Here is a 22,840-nt window from a genome sequence, read left to right as displayed (position 1 = left end):
AGTTTTAAAAAATGCTGAAAACTCTTCCAAAAACTTGTATTTTACTTCTGAAGAAATCTCTTAACCCATTTGATTCTAAAGGATTTTTTATTCAAGTCGATATCTGGGAAATTGAGATGTCCCTGATTTCTCCGTCCAATGATGGTATTGTAAGCAGCCAAGGCTGGTTTCCCTTCCCATAAAAAACTCACGCAAGCAACTTGTGTGGAGTCCTTAACTCTTAAACATAATCACACGAGGCACGTACTGCAGACACAGTCACTCTGTGACCTTCACCTTTATTACCGGGACCAAGAAGTGCTGGCCCTGCGAGGGACCTCCCCTTATATACCTGAATCTCCAGGTAAGGAGTGTCTCCCACAAGTACACCCCCTGTGGTCAAGGTGTGCATTTCTAGTAAGTATGTACAGTATGTAGTGGTTACATGAGGGTTACAATTGTATAAGGGCTACAGTAGTATGCTGGTTGCATACATGACATCACCTCCCCCCTCACGTCTTTTTCACTCAAAGGTTAAGTCTATCAGGTGGTCGACGCTCTCTCGTGGAGCGCCGCAGTTGAGGCTCTGGTGGCTGAGCCTTGGCATGCGTTTCTGTCACCTGAGGTGATTCCGGCCTGTCCGGGCTGGCCGCAGGGACTGTGCATGCTGGTGATTGTCCTTGTTGCTCGTCCACTGGCAGTGGTGTGGTTGACATCTCATGCTCTTCTTCATGTACATCGGTGTCTATGCTGAACCTTTTCTTTACTTGGTCCAAATGTTTGCGGCATATCTGCCCATTATTGAGTCTGACCACTATGACCCTGTTTCCCTCTTTACCAATTACGGTGCCCTCCAGCCACTTGGGTCCCAATGCATGGTTAAGTACAAATACCGGATCATCCATTTCTATACACTTCTCCCTTTAGTTACGATCGTGGCACTCGGTTTGGGACTGGCGCTTGCCCTCAACAATGTCTGCCAGAGTTGGGTGGATAAGGGACAGCTGTGTTTTGAGCGTACGTTTCATGAGGAGTTCCGGGAACTCCCGTGAGCGAGTGCGGCCGGGACCTATAGGCCAGCAGGAGGCGCGATAGGCGGTACTGCAGAGAGGGTCCTTGGATGCGGAGCATGCCTTGCTGTATGACTTGGACCGCACGTTCCGCCTGGCCATTGGAAGCCAGCTTGAACGGCGCCATCCGGACATGTTTGATGCCATTACCCGACATAAACTCCTGGAATTCATGGCTGGTGAAACACGGGCCATTGTCGCTGACCAGAATGTCCGGTAAGCCGTGGGTCGCGAAAACCATGCGCAGGCTCTCCACGGTGATGGATGTCGTGCACGAGTTTAATATAATGCACTCGACCCATTTCGAGTATGCATCGATAATTATCAAGAATATTTTTCCCATGTGAATGCGTGACCAAGGCTTGGTGGGCCAGGGCCAGGGCCACGGGCTGAGCGGGGCCTCCCTGGGGTTGTTGCCCAGCTCTCTCTCTCTCTCTCCCTCCCCTCTCTCTCTCTCTCTCCCTCCCCTCTCTCTCTCTCTCTCCCTCCCCTCTCTCTCTCTCTCTCCCTCCCCTCTCTCTCTCTCTCTCCCTCCCCTCTCTCTCTCTCTCTCCCTCCCCTCTCTCTCTCTCTCTCCCTCCCCTCTCTCTCTCTCTCCCTCCCCTCTCTCTCTCTCCCTCCCCTCTCTCTCTCTCTCTCCCTCCCCTCTCTCTCTCTCTCTCCCTCCCCTCTCTCTCTCTCTCTCCCTCCCCTCTCTCTCTCTCTCTCCCTCCCCTCTCTCTCTCTCTCTCCCTCCCCTCTCTCTCTCTCTCTCCCTCCCCTCTCTCTCTCTCTCTCCCTCCCCTCTCTCTCTCTCTCTCCCTCCCCTCTCTCTCTCTCTCTCCCTCCCCTCTCTCTCTCTCTCTCCCTCCCCTCTCTCTCTCTCTCTCCCTCCCCTCTCTCTCTCTCTCTCCCTCCCTACGAACCCAGTGTTCCAGGTCTGAGTCAATCCCCGGCCACCATACATGTGACCGGGCAATGGCCTTCATTAACACGATGCCAGGGTGCTCGCTGTGGAGTTCCCTGATGAATGCTTCCCTCCCCTTCTGGGGCATGACCACTCGGCTGCCCCATAGCAGGCAGTTCGCTTGGATGGAGAGCTCATCCATTCATCTCTGAAACGGTCTGACTTCCTCGGGGCACGCCCTGTGTGCGGGCGCCCAATCCCCCATCAGGAAACATTTCTTTATCATGGATAGGAGGAGGTCCCTGTTGGTCCAGAGTTTGATCTGGCGGGCTGTGATGGGGGAGCCTGCAGTGTCAAAAGCCTCAACGGCCATGACCATCTCAGCGCTTTGCTCCGTCGCCCCCTTGGTGGTGGCCAGGGGAAGTCTGCTGAGCGCGTCAGCGCAGTTTTCGGTGCCTGGCCGGTGCTGTGTGGTGTAGTCATACGCAGCCAGCGTGAGAGCCCATTGCTGTATGCGAGCTGACGCATTTGCATTGACCGCCTTGCTGTCGGACAACAGAGAAGTTAACAGCTTGTGGTCCGTTTCTAACTCGAACGGTCTGCCGAAAAGGTATTGGTGCATTTTTTTCACACCATAAACGCAAGCGAGTGTTTCCTTTTCGACCATGCCGTACCCACGCTCTGCCTGGGAGAGCGACCTGGAGGCATAAGCCACCGGTTGGAGTTGTCCGTCTCCATTTTGTGCCCTTGAACGTTCCGACACCGGGTTAAAACAGTGACCCGAATTTTTGTAGTACCTATGAGCATGAGCTTCGCTCCACAGATGAAATGGCGTGCACATCCCCCCATTTCCAGTTCATCTCAGCTAGCCAGCTCCTTCCCAAAAGCGCGGGGCCATTTCCCGGAACAATCCAGAGTGGCAGCCGGTTCTGTGACCCATTGTGTGTTACCACCACGTTTGCACTGCCTAGCACTGGAATGATCTCTTGGGTGTACGTCCGTAGCTGCATATTAACTCGTTCCAGTTTGGGCCTGCTAGCTGTGTGGCCATAGTTTCTCAATTTGTTGTGCACTTATGAGGAACTGGCTAGCTCCCGTGTCCAGCTCCATGTGCACCGGGATGCCATTCAGTAAAACTTTCATCATCACGGGTGGCGTTTTGGTGTATGAGCTGTGGACGTCAGCCACATGAACCCGCTGAACTTTAGCATCCATGGCTTTACCCCAGGCATTGTCTGCATTGCAAGCCCCTCGCCTGATTCCTCTGTTTCATAGATTAGCCTTGCTACCGGCTGTTTGCAAACCCTAGCCAAATGTCCTCTGGCATTACAATTCCTACAGACGAACTGCTGGAATTTGCAGCTTTTCACATAATGTCTTCCCTCGCATCTCCAGCATTGGCTGAGATTATTGTTCACAAAAGGACTGTTAGCAGGCATTCCTCTCTGATTGTTCCCTTGGTTGTTTCTAAACACTCTGATGGTGGGTGTTAATGGTCCCCTTAATGGCGTGAATTGCCGTTCCCCTCTCCATTGTCCCTGTTGGGGGCCCACCTTAGAGTCGGTTTCAGCTTGGGCAGTTACAAAATGCCTTTGTCTGACTGCTGCAGTTTCAAAATGCCTTTGCCTGACTGCGAGATCTTGAGCCGCGTTTATCACGTTAATTCCTTGGTCCGTCGCCACGTTGGACCCAGGACTACTCGTGTAAATTAGCTTGGTCTCTTCTTCCCCGGCTATGAAAGTTTGAGCTATCAATGCTGCCCCTTCTAGAGTTAAGTCCTTGTTCTCTATGAGCTTCCTGAAGATCCCGGCATGGCTAATGCCCTCAATGAAAAAGTCCCTTAACATCTCCCCCCTGCAGGCGTCTGAGAACTTACAGAGGCTGGCCAAGCGCCGCAAGTCTGCCACGAAGTCCGAGATGTTTTGCCCTTCCCGACATTGGTGTGTGTAGAACCGGTGCCGGGCCATGTGTACGCTGCTCGCCGGTTTTAAGTGTTCGCTGATCAGCTGGCTGAGCTCTTCAAAAGACTTATCGGCCGGTTTGTGGGGTGCGAGCAGGTCCTTCATCAGTGCATACGTTTTTGTCCCGCAGCTTGTTAGTAGATGCGCCCTCCGCTTGTCAGCCGCATCCTCCCCCAGTCAGTCCTTCATGACAAAGGTCTGCTGGAGTCTCTCCACAAAATCATCCCAGTCTTCACCCACACAGTAACGTTCCTCTGAGCTACGGTGGCCATCCTCTGGGTTCAGTGATTCCCGTTTCCCGTCGCCAGGTGTTGAGTCCTTAACTCTTAAACATAATCACACGAGGCATGTACTGCAGACACAGTCACTCTGTGACCTTCACCTTTATTACCTGGACCAAGGAGTGCTGGCCCTGCGAGGGACCTCCCCTTATATACCTGAATCTCCAGGTAAGGAGTGTCTCCCACAAGTACACCCTCTGTGGTCAAGGTGTACATTTCTAGTAAGTATGTACAGTATGTAGTGGTTACATGAGGGTTACAATTGTATAAGGGTTACAGTAGTATGCTGGTTACATACATGACATAGAAACATAGAAACATAGAAACATAGAAAATAGGTGCAGGAGCAGGCCATTCAGCCCTTCTAGTCTGCACCGCCATTCAATGAGTTCATGGCTGAACATGCAACTTCAGTACCCTATTCCTGCTTTCTCGCCATACCCCTTGATCCCCCTAGTAGTAAGGACTTCATCTAAATCCTTTTTGAATATATTTAGTGAATTGGCCTCAACAACTTTCTGTGGTAGAGAATTCCACAGGTTCACCACTCTCTGGGTGAAGAAGTTTCTCCTCATCTCGGTCCTAAATGGCTTACCCCTTATCCTTAGACTGTGACCCCTGGTTCTGGGCTTCTCCAACATTGGGAACATTCTTCCTGCATCTAACCTGTCTGAACCCATCAGAATTTTAAATGTTTCTATGAGGTCCCCTCACATTCTTCTGAACGCCAGTGAATACAAGCCCAGTTGATCCAGTCTTTCTTGATAGGTCAGTCCCGCCATCCCCGGAATCAGTCTGGTGAACCTACGCTGCACTCCCTCAATAGCAAGAATGTCCTTCCTCAGGTTAGGAGACCAAAACTGTACACAATACTCCAGGTGTGGCCTCACCAAGGCCCTGTACAACTGTAGCAACACCTCCCTGCCCCTGTACTCAAATCCCCTCGCTATGAAGGCCAACATGCTATTTGCTTTCTTAACCGCCTGCTGTACCTGCATGCCAACCTTCAATGACTGGTGTACCATGACACCCAGGTCTCGTTGCACCTCCCCTTTTCCTAATCTGTCACCATTCAGATAATAGTCTGTCTCTCTGTTTTTACCACCAAAGTGGATCACCTCACATTTATCCACATTATACTTCATCTGCCATGCATTTGCCCACTCACCTAACCTATCCAAGTCACTCTGCAGCCTAATAGCATCCTCCTCACAGCTCACACTGCCACCCAACTTAGTGTCATCCGCAAATTTGGAGATACTGCATTTAATCCCCTCGTCTAAATCATTAATGTACAATGTAAACAGCTGGGGCCCCAGCACAGAACCTTGCGACACCCCACTAGTCACTGCCTGCCATTCTGAAAAGTACCCGTTTACTCCTACTCTTTGCTTCCTGTCTGACAACCAGTTCTCAATCCACGTCAGCACACTACCCCCAATCCCATGTGCTTTAACTTTGCACATTAATCTCTTGTGTGGGACCTTGTCGAAAGCCTTCTGAAAGTCCAAATATACCACATCAACTGGTTCTCCTTTGTCCACTTTACTGGAAACATCCTCAAAAAATTCCAGAAGATTTGTCAAGCATGATTTCCCTTTCACAAATCCATGCTGACTTGGACCTATCATGTCACCATTTTCCAGATGCACTGCTATGACATCCTTAATAATTGATTCCATCATTTTACCCACTACTGAGGTCAGGCTGACCGGTCTATAATTCCCTGTTTTCTCTCTCCCTCCTTTTTTAAAAAGTGGGGTTACATTGGCTACTCTCCACTCCATAGGAACTGATCCAGAGTCAATGGAATGTTGGAAAATAACTGTCAATGCATCCGCTATTTCCAAGGCCACCTCCTTAAGTACTCTGGGATGCAGTCCATCAGGCCCTGGGGATTTATCGGCCTTCAATCCCATCAATTTCCCCAACACAATTTCCCGACTAATAAAGATTTCCCTTAGTTCCCCCTCCTTACTAGACCCTCTGACCCCTTTTATATCCGGAAGGTTGTTTGTATCCTCCTTAGTGAATACCGAACCAAAGTACTTGTTCAATTGGTCTGCCATTTCTTTGTTCCCCGTTATGACTTCCCCTGATTCTGACTGCAGGGGACCTACGTTTGTCTTTACTAACCTTTGACAACTTGGATAGACTTTTCTGCCCACTCAGGAATCTCCTCCACCATCAATAAGTACCACAGTTTCGACAGCAGGAGCGCTGACACCACAGTCGCTCTTCCTTGCACTTTCAACCACCTTCTTTCCCACCTTCCCAAAATATTTTTAATTTTCATAACCTTCGGTTCCCAAATTAATCGATCCACTTCATCCCTACCCTTCTTGCACCTCATATCCACCACCTTAAAAGGGCTTTCCTCCAACCACTCCCCGCTACTCCTTCCCACAACCAGGCATTGGGACTTAGTATAATTTACACTGGCTCCTGAAGCTCTACAATACTCCTCCACTACTCCCATAGCTTTCCTCACTGACTCCCCATCTCTTAACGTTAAGGTCGTGTCATCTGCATATTGGTGTATCACCGATACCTGCCCGGAACTGGGAACTGCAATCCCAACTGTGCCTTGTTCCTTTCGCATCATGTAACCTAATGGTTCTGGTCTCAATGTGTACAACAATGGGGACAGGGGACAACCCGGTCTCACTGATCTCTGTATCGGAAAATACTTGGATAAAAAAACCATTACATATAACACAGCTAAATATATTTGAATAAAAAATCCTTACCACTCAATGAAATTTTTCCCGAAATCAAATGCTTCCAAAACCATCAATAAACGCTCATGAGAAACTCTATCGAAGGCTTTCTCTTGATCCATCTTTAGCACATAAGCTTCCCTCCCACTCTCTTCCATGAGTTCTATCACATCTCAGATTGAGACCACAGAGTCAGCGATAACCTGGCCTACGACTCCATAGGACTGAGAGGGCGAAACTATCTGTGGCATCATTTCCTTCATATGATTTGCCAAGATCTTAGAATCCACATTTAATAATGTGATGGGCCTCCAATTCTTCAGATCCCTCTATCCCCTTTATTTTTATAAGCTAAGCTTATGATACCTCTCCTCCTAGATGGGGCCAGGCTTCCCTCAATTGCAATCTCCTTAAAAACCTCCAAGACCAATGGACTTAAAATCTCTAAAAATTCTTCAAAAAATTCTGCTCTTAGTCCATCAGACCCTCCCCCGAACTTCATTCCACTTATTGCTACTTTTATTTCCGCTAATCCTATTTCTTTGTCACACATGCTTCTCTCATCCTCCTTTAAACCCTCTTCAATAAAAGCACTCACTTCTCCATCACCAATTTAGAAATGTTTTCTTTTGTATATAACTTCTGATAAAAGCTACTAGCCGCCTCCATAATCTGCTCACTTTCATTAATGATCTTTTCTCCAACCTTGAACTCTCCAATCAATGATGACCTTTGTCACAACTTCTCTTGCTCGAGGAAATATCTAGTGCATCTTTCTCCCTTCAATGCATCTTCAGCCGTTGTGCGGAGAATGGCCCCCTTGCATTTTTCTGCTTGCAATAATTCCCACTTAATCTCTGCTCCCTTATCCCCTCCGTCAACTGCGTTACAGATATCTGTAAACCTTCTGTTTATATTCTCTTCTTGACGCCGGTTAGCTGTTGCTCTTTCTTTCTAAAATGGGGAACAAAGAAATGGCAGACCAGTTAAACAAATACTTTGGTTCTGTCTTCACTAAGGAAGACACGAATAACCTCCCGAAAATACTAAGGGACGGAGGGTCTAGTGAGAAGGGGGAACTGAGGGAAATCCTTATCAGTCAGGAAATGGTGTTAAGGAAATTGAAGGGACTGAAGGCCGATAAATCCTCAGGCCAGATAGTCTGCATCCCAGAGTACTCAAGGAAGTGGCCCTAGAAATAGTAGATGCATTGGTGGTCATTGTCCAACATTCCATGGACTCTGGATCAGTTCCTACGATTGGAGGGTAGCTTTTAAAAAAGGAGGGAGGGAGAAAACAGGGAATGATAGACCGGTTAGCCTGACATCGGTGGTGGGTGGAATCAATTATTAAAGATGTAATAGCAGCGCATCTGGAAAGCAGTGACAGGATTGGTCCAAGTCAGCATGGATTTATGAAAGGGAAATCATGCTTGACAAATCTTCTATAGTTTTTTGAGGATGTAACTAGTAGAGTGGATAAGGGAGAACCAGTGGTTGTGGTGTATTTGGACTTTGAAAAGGCTTTTGACAAGGTCCCACACAAGAGATTAGTGTGCAAAATTAAGGCACATGGTATTGGAAGTAATGTATTGACGTGGATAGAGAACTGGTTGGAAGACAGGAAGCAAAGAGTGGGAATAAACGGGTCCTTTTCAGAATGGCAGGTAGTGACCAGTGGGGTGCCACAGGGCTCAGTGCTGGGCCTCCAGCTATTTACAATATACATTAATGATTTAGACAAAGGAATTGAAGGTAATCTCTCCAAGTTTGCAGATGACACTAAGCTGGGTGGCAGTGCAAGCTGCGAGGAGGATGCTAAGAGGCTGCAGGGGGACTTGGACAGGTTAGGTGAATGGGCAAATGCATGGCAGATGCAGTATAATGTAGATAAATATGAAGTTATCCACTTCAGTGGCAAAAACAGGAAGGCAGATTATTATCTGAATGGTGACAGAATAGTAAAAGGAGAGGTGCAACGAGACCTGGGTGTCATGATACATCAGTCATTGAAGGTTGGCATGCAGGTACAGCAGGCGGTTAAGAAAGCAAACGGCATGTTGGCCTTCATAGCGAGGGGATTTGAGTACAGGGGCAGGGAGGTCTTACTGCAGTTGTACAGGGCCTTGGTGAGACCATACCTTGAGTATTGTGTGCAGTTTTGGTCTCCTAATCTGAGGAAGGATATGCTTGCTATTGAGGGAGTGCAGCCAAGGTTCACCAGACTGATTCCTGGGATGGCAGGACTGACATATGAGAAAAGACTGGATTGACTAGGCTTATACTCACTGGAATTTAGAAAAGTGAGAGGGGATCTCAAAGAAACTTATAAAATTCTGATGGGACTGGACAGGTTAGATGCAGGAAGAATGTTCCCGATGTTGGGGAAGTCCAGAACCAGGGATCACAGTCTAAAGATAAGGGGTAAACCATATAGGACCGAGATGAGGAGAAACCTTTTCACCCAGAGAGTGGTGAATCTGTGGAATTCTCTGCCACAGAAAGTTGTTGAGTTCAGTCCGTTGGACATATTCAAAAGGGAGTTAGATGTGGCCCTTATGGCTAAAGGGATCAGCGGGTATGGAGAGAAGGCAGGGGTGGGATACTGAGGTTGCATGATCAGCCATGATAATATTGAATGGTGGTGCAGGCTCGAAGGGCCGAATGGCCTACTCCTGCACCTACTTTCTATGTTTCTATGTTTCCCTTTCCATATGATGCCCCCCACCCCCCAATTCCATGTCGCCATCCCCCTCTGACTCCTCACTCTCGAGCTCATCTGTAATCTCCCGTCCCTGTCCCCTGTCAGATACAGAATCTCCCTTAGAGAGTCTTCCTGCTCTCATGGTTTCTCCAACAGTGCCATTCCCTTCGGCCTCACCTCCACCGCCGATCATTGCTCCCCGTTTCTTCTCTCTCTGGGACAATGGCATGTCTCCACCCACCTTGCTCCCTTTTGGTGCCTTTGTCTCCCCGCTGCCGTCCTGCTGCCCCTTTAAGGCTCCTGCCTCTTGCACCCTCTCCTGTCTTGCCCCCCTCCTGCTCCCTGAGATGTCCGACTCCCCACCTTTCTTTGGAGTACTTACACTTACCCCGCACCCCGCTCCGCTCCCGCTGACAGACATCCGATTTTTTTAGGTGGAGCCGAGCCTCATTATGTCTCGACTCTGCCCTTGACCCGTGCTGTCCGCTGCTGTCCTGGTGTGTTTTCCAACATCTCCATTCTGTTTTGTGGTCTGCAATTTTCTGCCTCTTCTTGTGCTCTTTCCTCATTCTGTTCGGCGGCTGTGTCCTCTGCCTGCTCCACTCCTCCGAGAACTCCACTCACACTTCTTGCTCCTCCCATCTCCACATCGCTCAAGGAGCTTCCTTCTGCCTCACACTCACAGCAGGTGGGGCCTTTGTGGCGCATCCCACAGCTCTCTGCCTTGCAGTTCCAAACGATGTGTCCAGACTTGCCACAGTTATAACAGGATAGGTCTGGACAACTTCTCACAAAATGGTCGTGTCCAAGGCAGTAATAGCAAACCTTCACCTGGTTATCATGCAGTACCCGGAAGTACCACACTCCTTTCATTGTCTCGAATTTCAGGCTGCAGGGCAATGACTTCACCCCCTCTGGGAATCGCACCTTAACATAACGGGTTCCATCGGCTACCCGCGTTCCAGGATAGTATCTCCTCTTTATTTCTGAGCAACGGCAACTTTTTTAGTAGCACACCGTCCTCACTCAACATAAACCGGCAGGTTTAAGAATGAGACCACCACCTCTTCAGAATACAGCATTCAAGAACTTATCACCAATCTTCAAACTCAGAAGCAGTCTTTTCACCTCCTCTCAGCCACAGACCCTTGCATCAAATCCAACATTCGGCGTTAGTCGGCAGGCAAAGCAGCTTCCCTCACCGCAGTCCCGGATAATATCCCAATCTCATATCGCCTTATCCTCGCACTGAACCATTGCCATGTTTTCTTTTCCAAACCTCCTGGGGTGCCAGCCTATACCTTTCAGCCTTTTATTCTCCCTTCCCCCAACAATTTCTCCCCTGATTAAATTTACCCTGGGAACATTGTCCTCTGAGGGGTATGGCACTCCAGGCCCCTCAGATTATGGGCCAAAAAGTTCTAGTGAATGGAATGTGTAAAGTCCTGTCCCCTCAGTATAGATTCACACGAGGCATGTAGTGAAGTCAAGGTCACTCTGGACCTGCACCTTTATTTCACAGCTCTGGAATGCTGCACTTGCCTGAGACCTGTTCTTATATACCTGTCTCTTGCAAGTGCACCCCTGGTGGTAAGGTATGCTGGTGGTTACAGGTCATATCTTATTACAGTCATATATAGCATGTTAGGGTACAGTTATATATAATAATGTAAGATACATGACATCACCCTCCCCCAAGGTCTTATTGTCTTTATAGGTTCAGTCTCTCAGGTGGTCTACGCTCTCGCATGGAGCGTCTGAGTTGTGGTTCAATTGTTTGCCTTGGTGTCTGTTTTTCTTTGGGTGTGGTTGCTGGTATCTCGCCTGGGCTGTCTGTTTCGATTGGTGTGATTGTTGTTGACTCGCCTGGGCTGTCTGTTGGGATTGCCCTTTCCTCAGGTTGTTCCCTCTGTATGTCCACCAGGTGAGGTGCGAGTTCCACATTGTAGTCTGCCTCTGGTTCCGCAGTGTTGTTGGTAAATCTGCTTTTGACTTGGTCTACATGCCTCCGGCAGGTTTTGCCATTGTCCATTTGTACTACCAGTAGCCTGTTTCCTTCCTTGCCCGTTACTGTCCCTGCAAGCCATTTGGGAGCCCTGCCATAGTTTAGTACAAACACTTTGTCCCCTATCTCATTCCATCTCCCCCTCGAATTTCTGTCATGGTGCTCAGTCAGCTTACGGCGCTTTGCCTCAATGATTTCGTGCATGTCTGGGAGGATTAATGAAAGCCTTTTAAAGTCCTTTTAAAGTCCTTTTCATCAGCAGTTGCGCAGGGGGGATCCCAGTCAATGAGTGTGGACGAGATCTGTATACCAGCAGCAGTCGCGACAGGCGACCCTGCAGCGTGGGACCTTGGATTTTAAGCATTCCTTGTTTAATGATTTGCACTGCTCTCTCCGCCTGGCCGTTGGATGCCGGCTTGAACGGTGCCATCTTGACGTGATTTATGCCGTGGTCAATTATAAAATCTTGGGATTCTGCGCTGGTGAAGCCCGAACCATTGTCACTGACCAATATGTCAGGGATTCCGTGCGTTGCAAACATGGTTGCGAGGCTCTCCACAGTGGTGGAGGTTGTGCTCGAGTTTAAAATGGTGCATTCGATCCACTTTGAAAATGCATCTACAACTACAAGGAACATTTTGCCCATGAATGGGCCTGCATAGTCTATGTGCACCCGCAACCACGGTTTGGTAGGCCAGGGGCTCAGGGGAGCCTCCCTGGGGGCATTGCTGAGTTGGGCACAAATGGTGCACCTTCGGACGCAGAGCTCCAAGTCCGTGTCAATACCAGGCCACCAGACATGGGATCTGGCTATGGCCTTCATGAGAACGATCCCCGGGTGCTCGCGATGGTGCTCCCGGACAAATGCCTCTCTGCCTCGCAGAGGCATGACTACTCGGCTGCCCCACATCAGGCAGTCTGCTTGTAGTGATAGCTCATGCATGCACCTGTGAAAGGGTTTTAATTCCTCAGGGCAGGCATCGCGAGCCTCTGCCCAGTCACCGGTTAGGACACATCTTTTTAGTAAGGATAACGTGGGGTCGCTGGCCGTCCAGGCTCTGATTTGGCGAGCCATCATGGGCGAACCTGTGGATTCGAAGGCATTGATTGCCATGACTATCTCACAGTCCTGTTCGTCAGACCCTTCCGTGGTCGCCAGGGGTAGCCTGCTGAGCGCGTCGGCACAGTTGTCTGTGTCTGGTCTATGCCTTATGGTATAGTCCTAGGACGCCAGCATGAGTGCCCACTGTTGAATTCGCGCTGAGGTGTTGCCGTTTATTGCCTTACTCTCGGATAGGAGGGACGTGAGGGGCTTGTGGTTGGTTTCTAACGCGAACTTGGCCCCGAAAAGGTATTGGTGCATCTTTTTGACACCGTACACGCACGCGAGCGCCTCCTTCTCTACCATTCCGTACCCGCGCTCCGCCAGCGAAAGTGACCTGGAGGCATAAGCTATGGGTTGTAATTTGCCCGCACTATTGACATGTTGCAAAATGCACCCGACCCCATATACTGACGCATCGCATGTGAAAAACAGCTTTTTACCTGGATCAAAGAAAGTCAAAACACTGTTGGAACACAGAAGGTTGCGTGCCTTATTGAAGGCGCATTCCTGGGCGTCCCCTCAAAACCAATCGCACACCTTTCTGAGTAGCACGTGGAGAGGCTCCAGCAGCGTGCTTAAGTTCTGCATAAAGTTCCCAAAGTAATTGAGTAGCCTGAGAAAGGCGCGCAATTCTGAGACATTCCGGGGCCTGGGTGCCAAGCGAATTGCTTCCGTTTTGGACTCTGTTGGGCGGATTCCATCAGCGGCAATCCTTCTGCCCAAAAATTCAACCTCGGGTGCGAGAAACAGGCACTTGGATTTCTTGACTCATAGGTCTACCCGATCCAACCGCTTTAGTATTTCCTCCAAATTACGGAGATGGGAATCGGTGTCCCTGCCCGTGATAAGTATGTCGTCTTGAAATACAACCGTCCCCAGGATTGACTTGAGCAGACTCTCCATGTTGCGCTGGAATATGGCAGCTGCCAACCTGATGCCGAATGGGCATCGATTGTACATGAAAAGGCCTCGATGTGTTGATGGTGGTGAGTAGCTTGGATTCCTCGGTCAATTCTTGCATCATATACGCAGATGTGAGGTCTAGTTTTGAGAAAAGTTTACCTCCAGCCAATGTGGCAAATAAGTCCTCCGCTCTGGGCAGCGGGTACTGGTCCTGTAGGGAGACTCTGTTTATGGTCGATTTGTAGTCCCCACAGATTCGTACGGATCCATCAGGCTTCATGACTGGGACGATGGGACTTGCCCAGTCGCTAAATTCCACACGTGATATAATGCCTTCCCGCAGAAGCCTGTCTAGTTCATGTTCAATCTTTTCCCTCATCACAGAGGGTACAGCTCTGGCCTTGTGATGGGCTGGTTTAGCATTCTGTGTGATGGAGATTTTGACTTTGGCTCGTTTGAAAGTGCCCACACCTGGCTGAAAGAGATGTTCAAATCGCTTTATAACTGTTGAGCAGGAGGTCCATTCCTCTAATGACATGGCATGGACATCATCCCATTTCCAGTTTAGTTTTGCCAGCCAGCTTCTCCCCAGCAGTGCTGGGGGGTCTCTGGGGACAATCCACAGGGGAAGTCGGTTCATTGTCCCTTTGTGTGTGACAGAGAGCATGGCGCTGCCGAGGACTGGTACGATTTCTTTGGTATAGGTCCTTAGTTTGGTGTCGACCCTTGTGAGTTTTGGTCTGTCTCTTTTTTGCGGCCACAATTGTTCAAATTGTTGAGCGCCCATGAGGGATTGACTCGCTCCCGTATCCAGCTCCATGTTGACAGGTATCCTATTGAGTAGGACCCTCATCATTATAGGAGGTGTCCTGTTGTAGGAGCAGCGGCCATTGATTGTGTTGACCCGCTGTACATCGGTGTCCCGGGTACTGTCCCCACAGTCTTCTGGTCCGCTTTCCGACCCATCCGATTCGTATACCAGCCGAGTTGCCGTTTTTTTGCACATGCGGGCCAAATGCACTGTATATTCACAGTTCCTGCAAACAGCCTACTGAAATCGACATTCTCTTGACGAGTGCCCAGCCCCACACCCCACAGACTGCTTGGAAAGAATGAGCTGCGTCTGGCTGATCTCTCTTGAACTTCTCTCAGTTTGTAGTTGATTGCTCGCATTGTGGGTTGATGAGGTGTGAACGGGCGTTCCTGTGGCCCTTGATGGCTTCTGGCACCACTGCCTGATGTCGAGAGCCTGTTCTCCCGGTTTTGTCTGTGTGTGGGGGTCGCAGCTTGTTTAATGCTGTGAACTTCTTGTTCCGATATTTCATTAGTTGCTGTACCTGCATTGTAAATCAACCTCGTTTCTTCTTCCCCTACCAAGAATGTCTGTGCAACCAGTGCTGCTGCCTCTAAGGTCAGGTTCTTGGTCTCTATGAGCTTTCGGAATATGCCTGCGTGGCCTATTCCTTCAATGAAAAAGTCTCTCAGCATTTCTCTCCTCAGTTCATCAGAGAACTCACATAAACTAGCCAACCTCCGAAGTTCCGCCATGAAGTCGGGTATGCTCTGGCCCACACAGCGTCTGTGGTTGTAGAACCTGTGTCTGGCTATGTGTCGGTTGCTCGCTGGCTTCAGGTGGTCCCTTACCAGTGTGCTCAATTCTTCAAACGACTTGCTTGCTGGTTTCTCGGGTGCCAACAGATCCTTCATTTAAAGCGTATGTTTTCGAGCCACAGCTGGTCAAGAGATGGGCTCTTCTCTTGCCTGCTTTGTCGTCTCCTAACCAGTCTTTGGTTACAAAGCCTTGCTGGAGCCTTTCTATAAAGTTCTCTCAATTGTCTCCAGCATTGTACTTTTCATCTGATCCGTTGTTCGCCATTCTGTGGATTCTGTAATCCCGTAACTCGTCGCCACTGTAAAGTCCTGTCCCCTCAGTACAGATTCACACAAGGCATGTAGTGAAATCAAGGTCACTCTGGACCTGCACCTTTATTTCACAGCTCTGGAATGCTGCACTTGCCTGAGACCTGTCCTTATATACCTGTCTCTTGCAAGTGCACCCCTGATGGTAAGGTATGCTGGTGGTTACAGGTCATATCTTATTACAGTCATGTATAGCATGTTAGGATACAGTTATATATAATAATGTAAGATACATGACAGAATGCTTTCCATTTTCAACAGTCACAGTATTGAGCGCTCCCAGGGCAGGTACAGCATGGGGTTAGATGCAGAGTAAAGCTCCCCCTACACTGTCCCATCAAATGCTCCCAAGGCAGGAACAGCACGGGTTTAATACAGAGTAAAGCTCCCTCTACACTGTCCCATCAAACACTCCCAGGGCAGGTACAGCACGGGGTTAGATACAGAGTAAAGCTCCCTCTACACTGTCCCATCAAACACTCCCAGGGCAGGTACAGAACAATTTAAATGCTTCATTTACTCTACCCCAACACTGGAGATTCGCTAGGAATGTACATTAAACATTCTGAATCTTGAGGTTTAGCACCAACCGCAGGTCAGTAATGGCCTGTTTCTGATCATCTTTATTGTTGCTGTGCTTTCTTTCCCAGTGTTGTTCCTCTGACATATTTAATGTGAGCATTGACTTTTGTCTTTCTTTTCCTTTGAAGGCCTTCTCGCCCAGCGTGTCCTCGTGCAGGATCCACATTGACAAACAGCACCGGATATCCTCCCGAGAGAAAGAGCATGCGGCAGTGGAGAAGACGTGTCAGCACCACGAAGGTAGAGCATGTGGTTGTTCATTCTCTGCCACTTCTCCCCTCTTCTCCTGAAGGCGACGGTTCCGTGGGCAATGCTCCCTCCTCCTCTGCTCTCTCTGCCTAGCTGGCCATTCACCTGTAAGCCCAGACAGTAGATGTCTTCAAATCATTTGACCAAGTCAGCTTTGGCTCAATGGATCGCACTTTCGTCTCCAGGTCAGAAAGTTGTGAGATCAAGCCCCGCTCCAGCACGTAATCTAGGTGGGCGCTCCAGTGCAGTGCTGAGGGAGTGCTGTGTTGTTGGAGATGCCGTCTTTCAGATGAGATGTTAAACCAAGGCCCCGTCTGCTCTCTCAGGTGGACGTAAAAGATCCCTTGGTTCTTCTTTGAAGAAGAGGTGGGGAGTTCTCCCCGGTGTCCTGGCCAATATTTATCCCTCACTAAAACAGATTATCTGGCTACTATCGCATTGCTGTTTGTGGGAGTTTGCTGTGCGCATTACAACAGTGACTAACCTTGTAAAGGTACTGCATTGGCTGTGAAGCACTTTGGGACATCTTGAGATCACGGTAGGCGCTATATGAATGCAAGTCTTTATTTCTTTCATAAAAGATCATCGCAACCAAGACTAATCTTGTCCTCATCCAGTGATTCAGCTTCTGTTAATTAGTACATTTACCTCAGCTTTTCATTATCTTGGAAAATGGTTTTCCATTTTTAAACTGTTGCCTTCTAGGTCTTCCCATGGTGCAAAATGCACCACTTAACCGTGGAGAGTGATGCCTTGGGGCCTTCACAGCCAGGCATCTCCCAGCGCTCCCCTGAACTGAATGTTGGTTATTGTGAGAGAGCAGTGTGGGCTCTTTCTCTTCCCTCTCCTCACAGAGGTGCATAGATCCTACCTTGCAATCGCCCTCTAACATCCGGCCAAATGGCAAGTTGCAACACTTGTTTCACCCTGTCCCATGGTACCAGCTGTGGCTCAGTGGGCAGCACTCTCTCGTCTCGGAGTCAGAAGGTTGTGGGTTCAAGTCCCACTCCAGGGACTTGAGCACAATAATCCATGCTGACACTCCCAGTGCAGTGCTGAGGGAGTGCTGCACTGTCGGATGAGACGTTAAACCGAGACCCCGTCTGCTCTCTCAGGTGGACATAAAAGGTCCCAGGGCACTATATCGAGGAGGGGAGTTCTCCCCGGTGCCCTGGCCAATATTTATCCCTCTATCAACATCAGATTATCTGGTCATTATGATAGTGCTGTTTGTGGGAGCTTGCTGTGTGCCAATTGGCTGCCTTGTTTCCTATATTACAACAGTGACTAAACTTAATTGGCTGTAAAGTGCTTTAGAGTGTCCTAGACCAATGAAAAAATGTCTATCTTCACTGGAACAGGGAGGATCTTTATATGCTACCGAGCACGCTACCCGTGTGTGATAGACAGTCCCTCGGAATCGAGGAAGACTTGCTTCCACTCTTAGAATGATTCCTTTGGTGGCTGAACAGTCGAATACGAGGACCACAGTCTCTGTCACAGGTGGGACAGACAGTGGTTGAGGGAAGGGGTGGGTGGGACTGGTTTGCCGCACGCTCTTTCCGCTGACTGCGCTTGCTTTCTGCATGATCTCGGCGATGAGGCTCGAGGTGCTCAGCGCCCTCCCGGATGCACTTCCTCCACCTAGGGCGGTCTTTGGCCAGGGACTCCCAGGTGTCGGTGGGGATGTTGCACTTTATCAGGGTGGCTTTGAGGGTGTGTTTTGATTTACCCGATGTTCACCCCAATCTTTCAGTAACGGTTTCTGTTCCCTTTCTATCCGCAGCCAAACCGAGCAGAAGTAGAGGGAGGCGCCCGGTGGCGTGCCTGCGTCACGGCTCCCACTCCCACAAGGTGGTCCGGGCCGCCTGCCTGCTGGTGGGCGGAGCTGCCGCCGGCCCCACCCTCGGCTATATGATGACCTCGTCCGCCGCGCCGCCCTCCGAGACCGCCGCCCCGGACTTCAAGGAGCTCGGCGTTCACTCGGCCGACTGCTGTCAGGAGGCCGACTGCACGGGCTACAACTCCTTCGACTGCGAAACCATGGATCAGGACTTTGATACCTTTGACTTTGGGGGGTTTGCGTTCTAGATGCTTCAGAGCTGCTTCGACCCCCTATTCTACGCTTGGTTCTCTTCCCCCTCGTACCCCCCCACAAGAAAAGACTTGCATTTATATAGTGCCTTTCATGACCATGTGACGTCTCACAGCGTTTGCAACCAATGAAGTACTTTTGGAGTGTAGTCACTGTTGTAATGTGGGAAACGCGGCAGCCAATTTGCGCACAGCAAGCTCCCACACACAGCCATGTGATAATGACCCAGATAATCTCTTTTCTTTTGCGATATTGATTGAAGGATAAATATTGGCCCTAGGACATCAGGGAGAACTCCCCCTGCTCTTCTTCGAAATAGTGCCATGGGATCTTTTACATCCACCTGAGAGGGCAGACGGGACCTCGGTTTAACATCTCATCTGAAATACGGCACCTCCGACAGTGCAGCACTCCCCCAGCACCGCACTGGAGTGTCAGCCTAGATTTATGTGCTCGAGTCCCTGGAGTGGGACTTGAACCCACAACCTTCTGACTAAGAGGCAAATGTGCTACCCACTGAGCCACGGCTGACACTATGGAGGCCTGGATATCCAGACTGGCAGCTGGTTGGGGGTTGCCAACTCCTCCTGGGTAGCCCTGGAGTCTCCAGGAATGAAAGATGAATCTCCTACACACTGCTGGGAGAGGAGGAAAATTCAAAGCGGGTGTTAAAATTGTTTTGTTTTTTTCCTTTTCTTTTAACTCTTTCTTTCGTTAATTAGTTACAAAAATATTGGAGATGGGGGGTAGAAAAGGTTGTTTGAGGGGGCGGAGCAGTGGGAGATGGAAGGTCATGTGATGAACCCTCCAAGAATACACCCCGCCTGAGTTAGTGAGCCGACAGCAGTGCTTTGTTACGCTGAGCTGTTGACCATTATACTCACTAAACTTCTGAAAATCGCGCAAACAAGACCAGGGGTTGTTTTTAACAGCGATGCTCCGCGGCACAAAGAGAGGTAAACCACCCGAAAGCTTCCAAAAGCAAAGGTATGGAAGCAAGTGCAACGGCCAGTTTGTTGCCACTTGCTTTGCCATGTGCACAAAATGGCCGACGCACGAACCTAATAGCAACAGTCACTACATTTCCAAGTAACTCATCGGGAAGCACTTTTAGATTTTTCCGAGACACGATAAGGCACTATATAAATACAAGTATTTACTTTGGATCTGCAAAATGAGGGAGTGTATTTTTGACAGTGAATTAAACAGAGCATTGCTCCCCCTGATATACCAACAACAAATTATGTAAAGCGCCTTTAACCCAGTGAAACATCCCTAGGTGCTTCACATGAGAGTGATCAGACACGATGGCCCGAAATGGCCTCCTTCCGTGCTGTAAATTTCTATGAAAAGCTGACACCGATCCAAAGAAAGAGGCATTAGGACAGGGGACCAAAAGCTTGGTCAACGAGGTAGGTTTTAAGCAACGGCTTAAAGGAGAGAGAGGCGGAGAGGTTTGAGGAGGGAACTCCAGAGCTTAGGGCCCAGGCGGCTGAAGGCACGACCACCAGTAGTGAGGTGAAGGGAGTGGGATGCCGCACAGTGCTGTGGGCCAACATACACAAACCTGTTGATGTAAATCGATCCTTCGCCTTTTGTATGCTTATGAAACCATGAGATCGCAGTTGGGACTCGGTGGATCATTAGGTTTTGTTTTCCATGTGAGGTAGCAAGGCAGTATGAGCCAGACTGTGTCACTGCCAACTACCCAGCCATGTCCAAGCAACATCAGAAGACGTTGTTTTAAAAGCACCTTGCGTTGTATATAAATCATATTTTTTTCTCTTGTTTCTACAGCTTTCTCTCTGTGACCGTTAAATATGCTCCTTGCAAACTCTGGTGAATAACTTGCACTTTTGTGTCAGTCTTTATTTCCTCCAGCTACACGATGTAAGAAATTGTGAATTGGAAGAAACAACTTGAGAACAAAAAGTCTCCTCAGGCTGGTGTTGGAATGAAAGATTCAGTCCCTGGTTCAATAGCTAAAGCGACTTGAACAGCGTGAACATCAATAACTGATAACGGGCAGCTCCAAACATGTGAAGGCCAAGAATGGCCTGTCTGAGTCCGACCTTGGGAGGATGCGAAGAGGAGGGTCTCACCCAAGAGTTGAGACAAAGAACTCGACATATCATAGGTTAAATGATCCTGTCCATATCCTACACCAGGCCCGCCCCTAAAAAAATAAATAAAAGACAGAAGAAATGCCCAGAAGGCGTTTCAGGGCAGACGGTGAAGATAAGAACTGTTCGTACCACCAGCCATCTGGCCAATCGGGACTAGTACCAGCTACTTGTCATGGTTGTATGTCTACTGTGTCTATCCTGATTGTGTGTTGTGTTTGACTATATTTGAACTATCACTCCCTCAATAAAATGCCTTATAACTCCTAAGACCATTTGGGTATCTGTGTGTGACCTTACAATAATAGTGACTTACATACAGATAGCTTATTTTTGGCGGCAATCAGTAGATACAGAATTAACTCCAGCCTAGCACCACCTTCTTTATATTGACCGTTCCAGGCCAATAAACTCTGAATAAAGGCCCCGATTTTAAGTCCGGGTGGATTCCCTTTTCGGGCCTGAGTTAAATGTGCAGTCGGGTCTCGATGATGTCATTGAGCCGCGACGTGCATGTGTAAAGAAGGACCCTGTTGGGTCAGGGCACGTCTCCTTGCCGCCTGCTCAGGGGAGCAGGTTAAAATTGTAGGCGTTGCGATCATGGCGGCTTTCGGTTAAGTAAGAGACAGGGGCAATTTTAACCGCCCACCAATATTCTCTCTAAGCTGCATGGCTGCGTAGCTCCCTGTCGGTCCCGCGCAGTCCGTGACCAGCTTTATCAATGTTAAGTTTGCACGACATTGTGAATGGGCCGCGCAGCCACCAAAAAAGCAATAAGGGAGAACAGGGATGCCCATCCGCCAGCTTTCTGCTGAGCGAGCCCTGAAATGAGCTTTCGACCACATATCCGCAGCATAACTAAGACCGCCTGTTTCCACCTCCGTAACATCGCCCGTTTCTGCCCTTGCCTCAGCTCTTCTGCCGCTGAAGCCCTCATCCATGCCTTTGTTACTTTTAGACTTGACTATTCCAACGCACTCCTGGCTGGCCTCCCACATTCTACCCTACATAAAGTAGAGGTGATCCAAAACTCAGCTGTCCGTGTCCTAACTCGCACCAAGTCCCACTCACCCATCACCCCCTGTGCTCGCTGACCTACATTGGCTCCCGGTTAAGCAACGCCTTGATTTCAAAATTCTCATCCTTGTTTTCAAATCCCTCCATGGCTTCGCCCCTCCCTATCTCTGTAATCTCCTCCAGCCCCACAATCCCCCGAGATGTCTGCGCTCCTCTAATTCTGCCCTCCTGAGCATCCCTGATTATAATCACTCAACCATTGGTGGCTGTGCCTTCTGTTGCCTGGGCCCCAAGCTCTGGAAGTCCCTGCCTAAACCTCTCCACCTCTCTTTCCTCCTTAAAGACGACAAAGGGTCATCGACCCGAAATATTAACTCTGTTTTTCTCTCCACAGATGCTGCCTGACCCGCTGAGATTTCTAGCATGCTCTGTTTTTATTTCAGATTCCAGCATCTGCAGTATTTTGCTTTTGTATGCTCCTTAAAATCTACCTCTTTGACCGAGCTTTTGGTCACCTGCGCTTATCCAGCTCGATGTCAAATTTTTTATTTCATAATACTCCTGTGAAGCGCCTTGGGACATTTCACTATGTTACTGGCACTATATAAATACACGTTGTGTTGTAGAAAAGCAAATTCTCTCTTCACTCATTTGTATTACAGCCCAACCTCAATTATAATCCAAACCGATCTAGCTTATATCCCGGCCCGGTCTCTTTTGTATTACAATGTTACTTCTGAAGGCAATGCTGTAACAATGGTTAATATCCTTGTATAATTCCTCTATGCTCTATTTAATACAATCGTAACTTTTTTACAAGCGCATCAACTAGTGCAACATCAGAGGGAATGAAACTTCTGGTATTCTGTTCTACAATGTCCTCCTGTTCCAGTATGTAATGGTGAATCACATAATGTCATCATCATCATAGGCAGTCCCTCGAAATGAGGATGACTTGCTTCCATGCCAAAAAAGGACAAGTTCACAGGTGTTTCAATGAAGGACCCGAACTACGTCCTGAAGGGTGGAAGATGCCTGTGCGTGGATTTTTTTAACGTGGGGTGACCGTTGCACACCAGCCACCACACGGGCTTGACAGAGCTAGGTCTTGCACGCAGCATTAGAAATAAAGTAAATGAGTTGACGGCACAAATCATTACAAATGGGTATGATTTGGTGGCATTACAGAGACATGGTTGCAAGGTGGCCAGGACTGGGAATTAAACGTACAGGGGTATCTA

At 48.9% G+C, this 22,840-nt stretch overlaps 1 protein-coding gene across 3 annotated transcripts in view; it reads left to right on the top strand.

Annotated features, from left to right (window-relative positions):
* LOC139239093 (uncharacterized) overlaps positions 1-20,833 on the top strand; it is a 69,788-nt gene extending 48,955 nt beyond the window's left edge. For 2 of the 3 annotated variants that reach the window (XM_070867614.1, XM_070867615.1), the window contains exons 3-4: positions 16,244-16,355; positions 18,151-18,357. In XM_070867614.1, coding sequence (XP_070723715.1) covers positions 16,244-16,355; positions 18,151-18,282 — 244 coding nt within the window. In that variant the 3' untranslated portion in view covers positions 18,283-18,357. Of the gene's footprint in view, positions 1-16,243; positions 16,356-18,150 lie in introns of all 3 variants that reach the window. The other variant, XM_070867616.1, reaches the window with a different exon arrangement.
* Positions 20,834-22,840: the final 2,007 nt, after the last annotated feature.

This window comes from Pristiophorus japonicus, chromosome 26, assembly GCF_044704955.1.
Source record: "Pristiophorus japonicus isolate sPriJap1 chromosome 26, sPriJap1.hap1, whole genome shotgun sequence".
In the NCBI taxonomy this organism is placed as follows: domain Eukaryota; kingdom Metazoa; phylum Chordata; class Chondrichthyes; family Pristiophoridae; genus Pristiophorus; species Pristiophorus japonicus.
The sequence above is the reverse complement of the archived record's forward strand: the minus strand, read 5'-3'. Positions and strand labels throughout refer to the sequence as shown.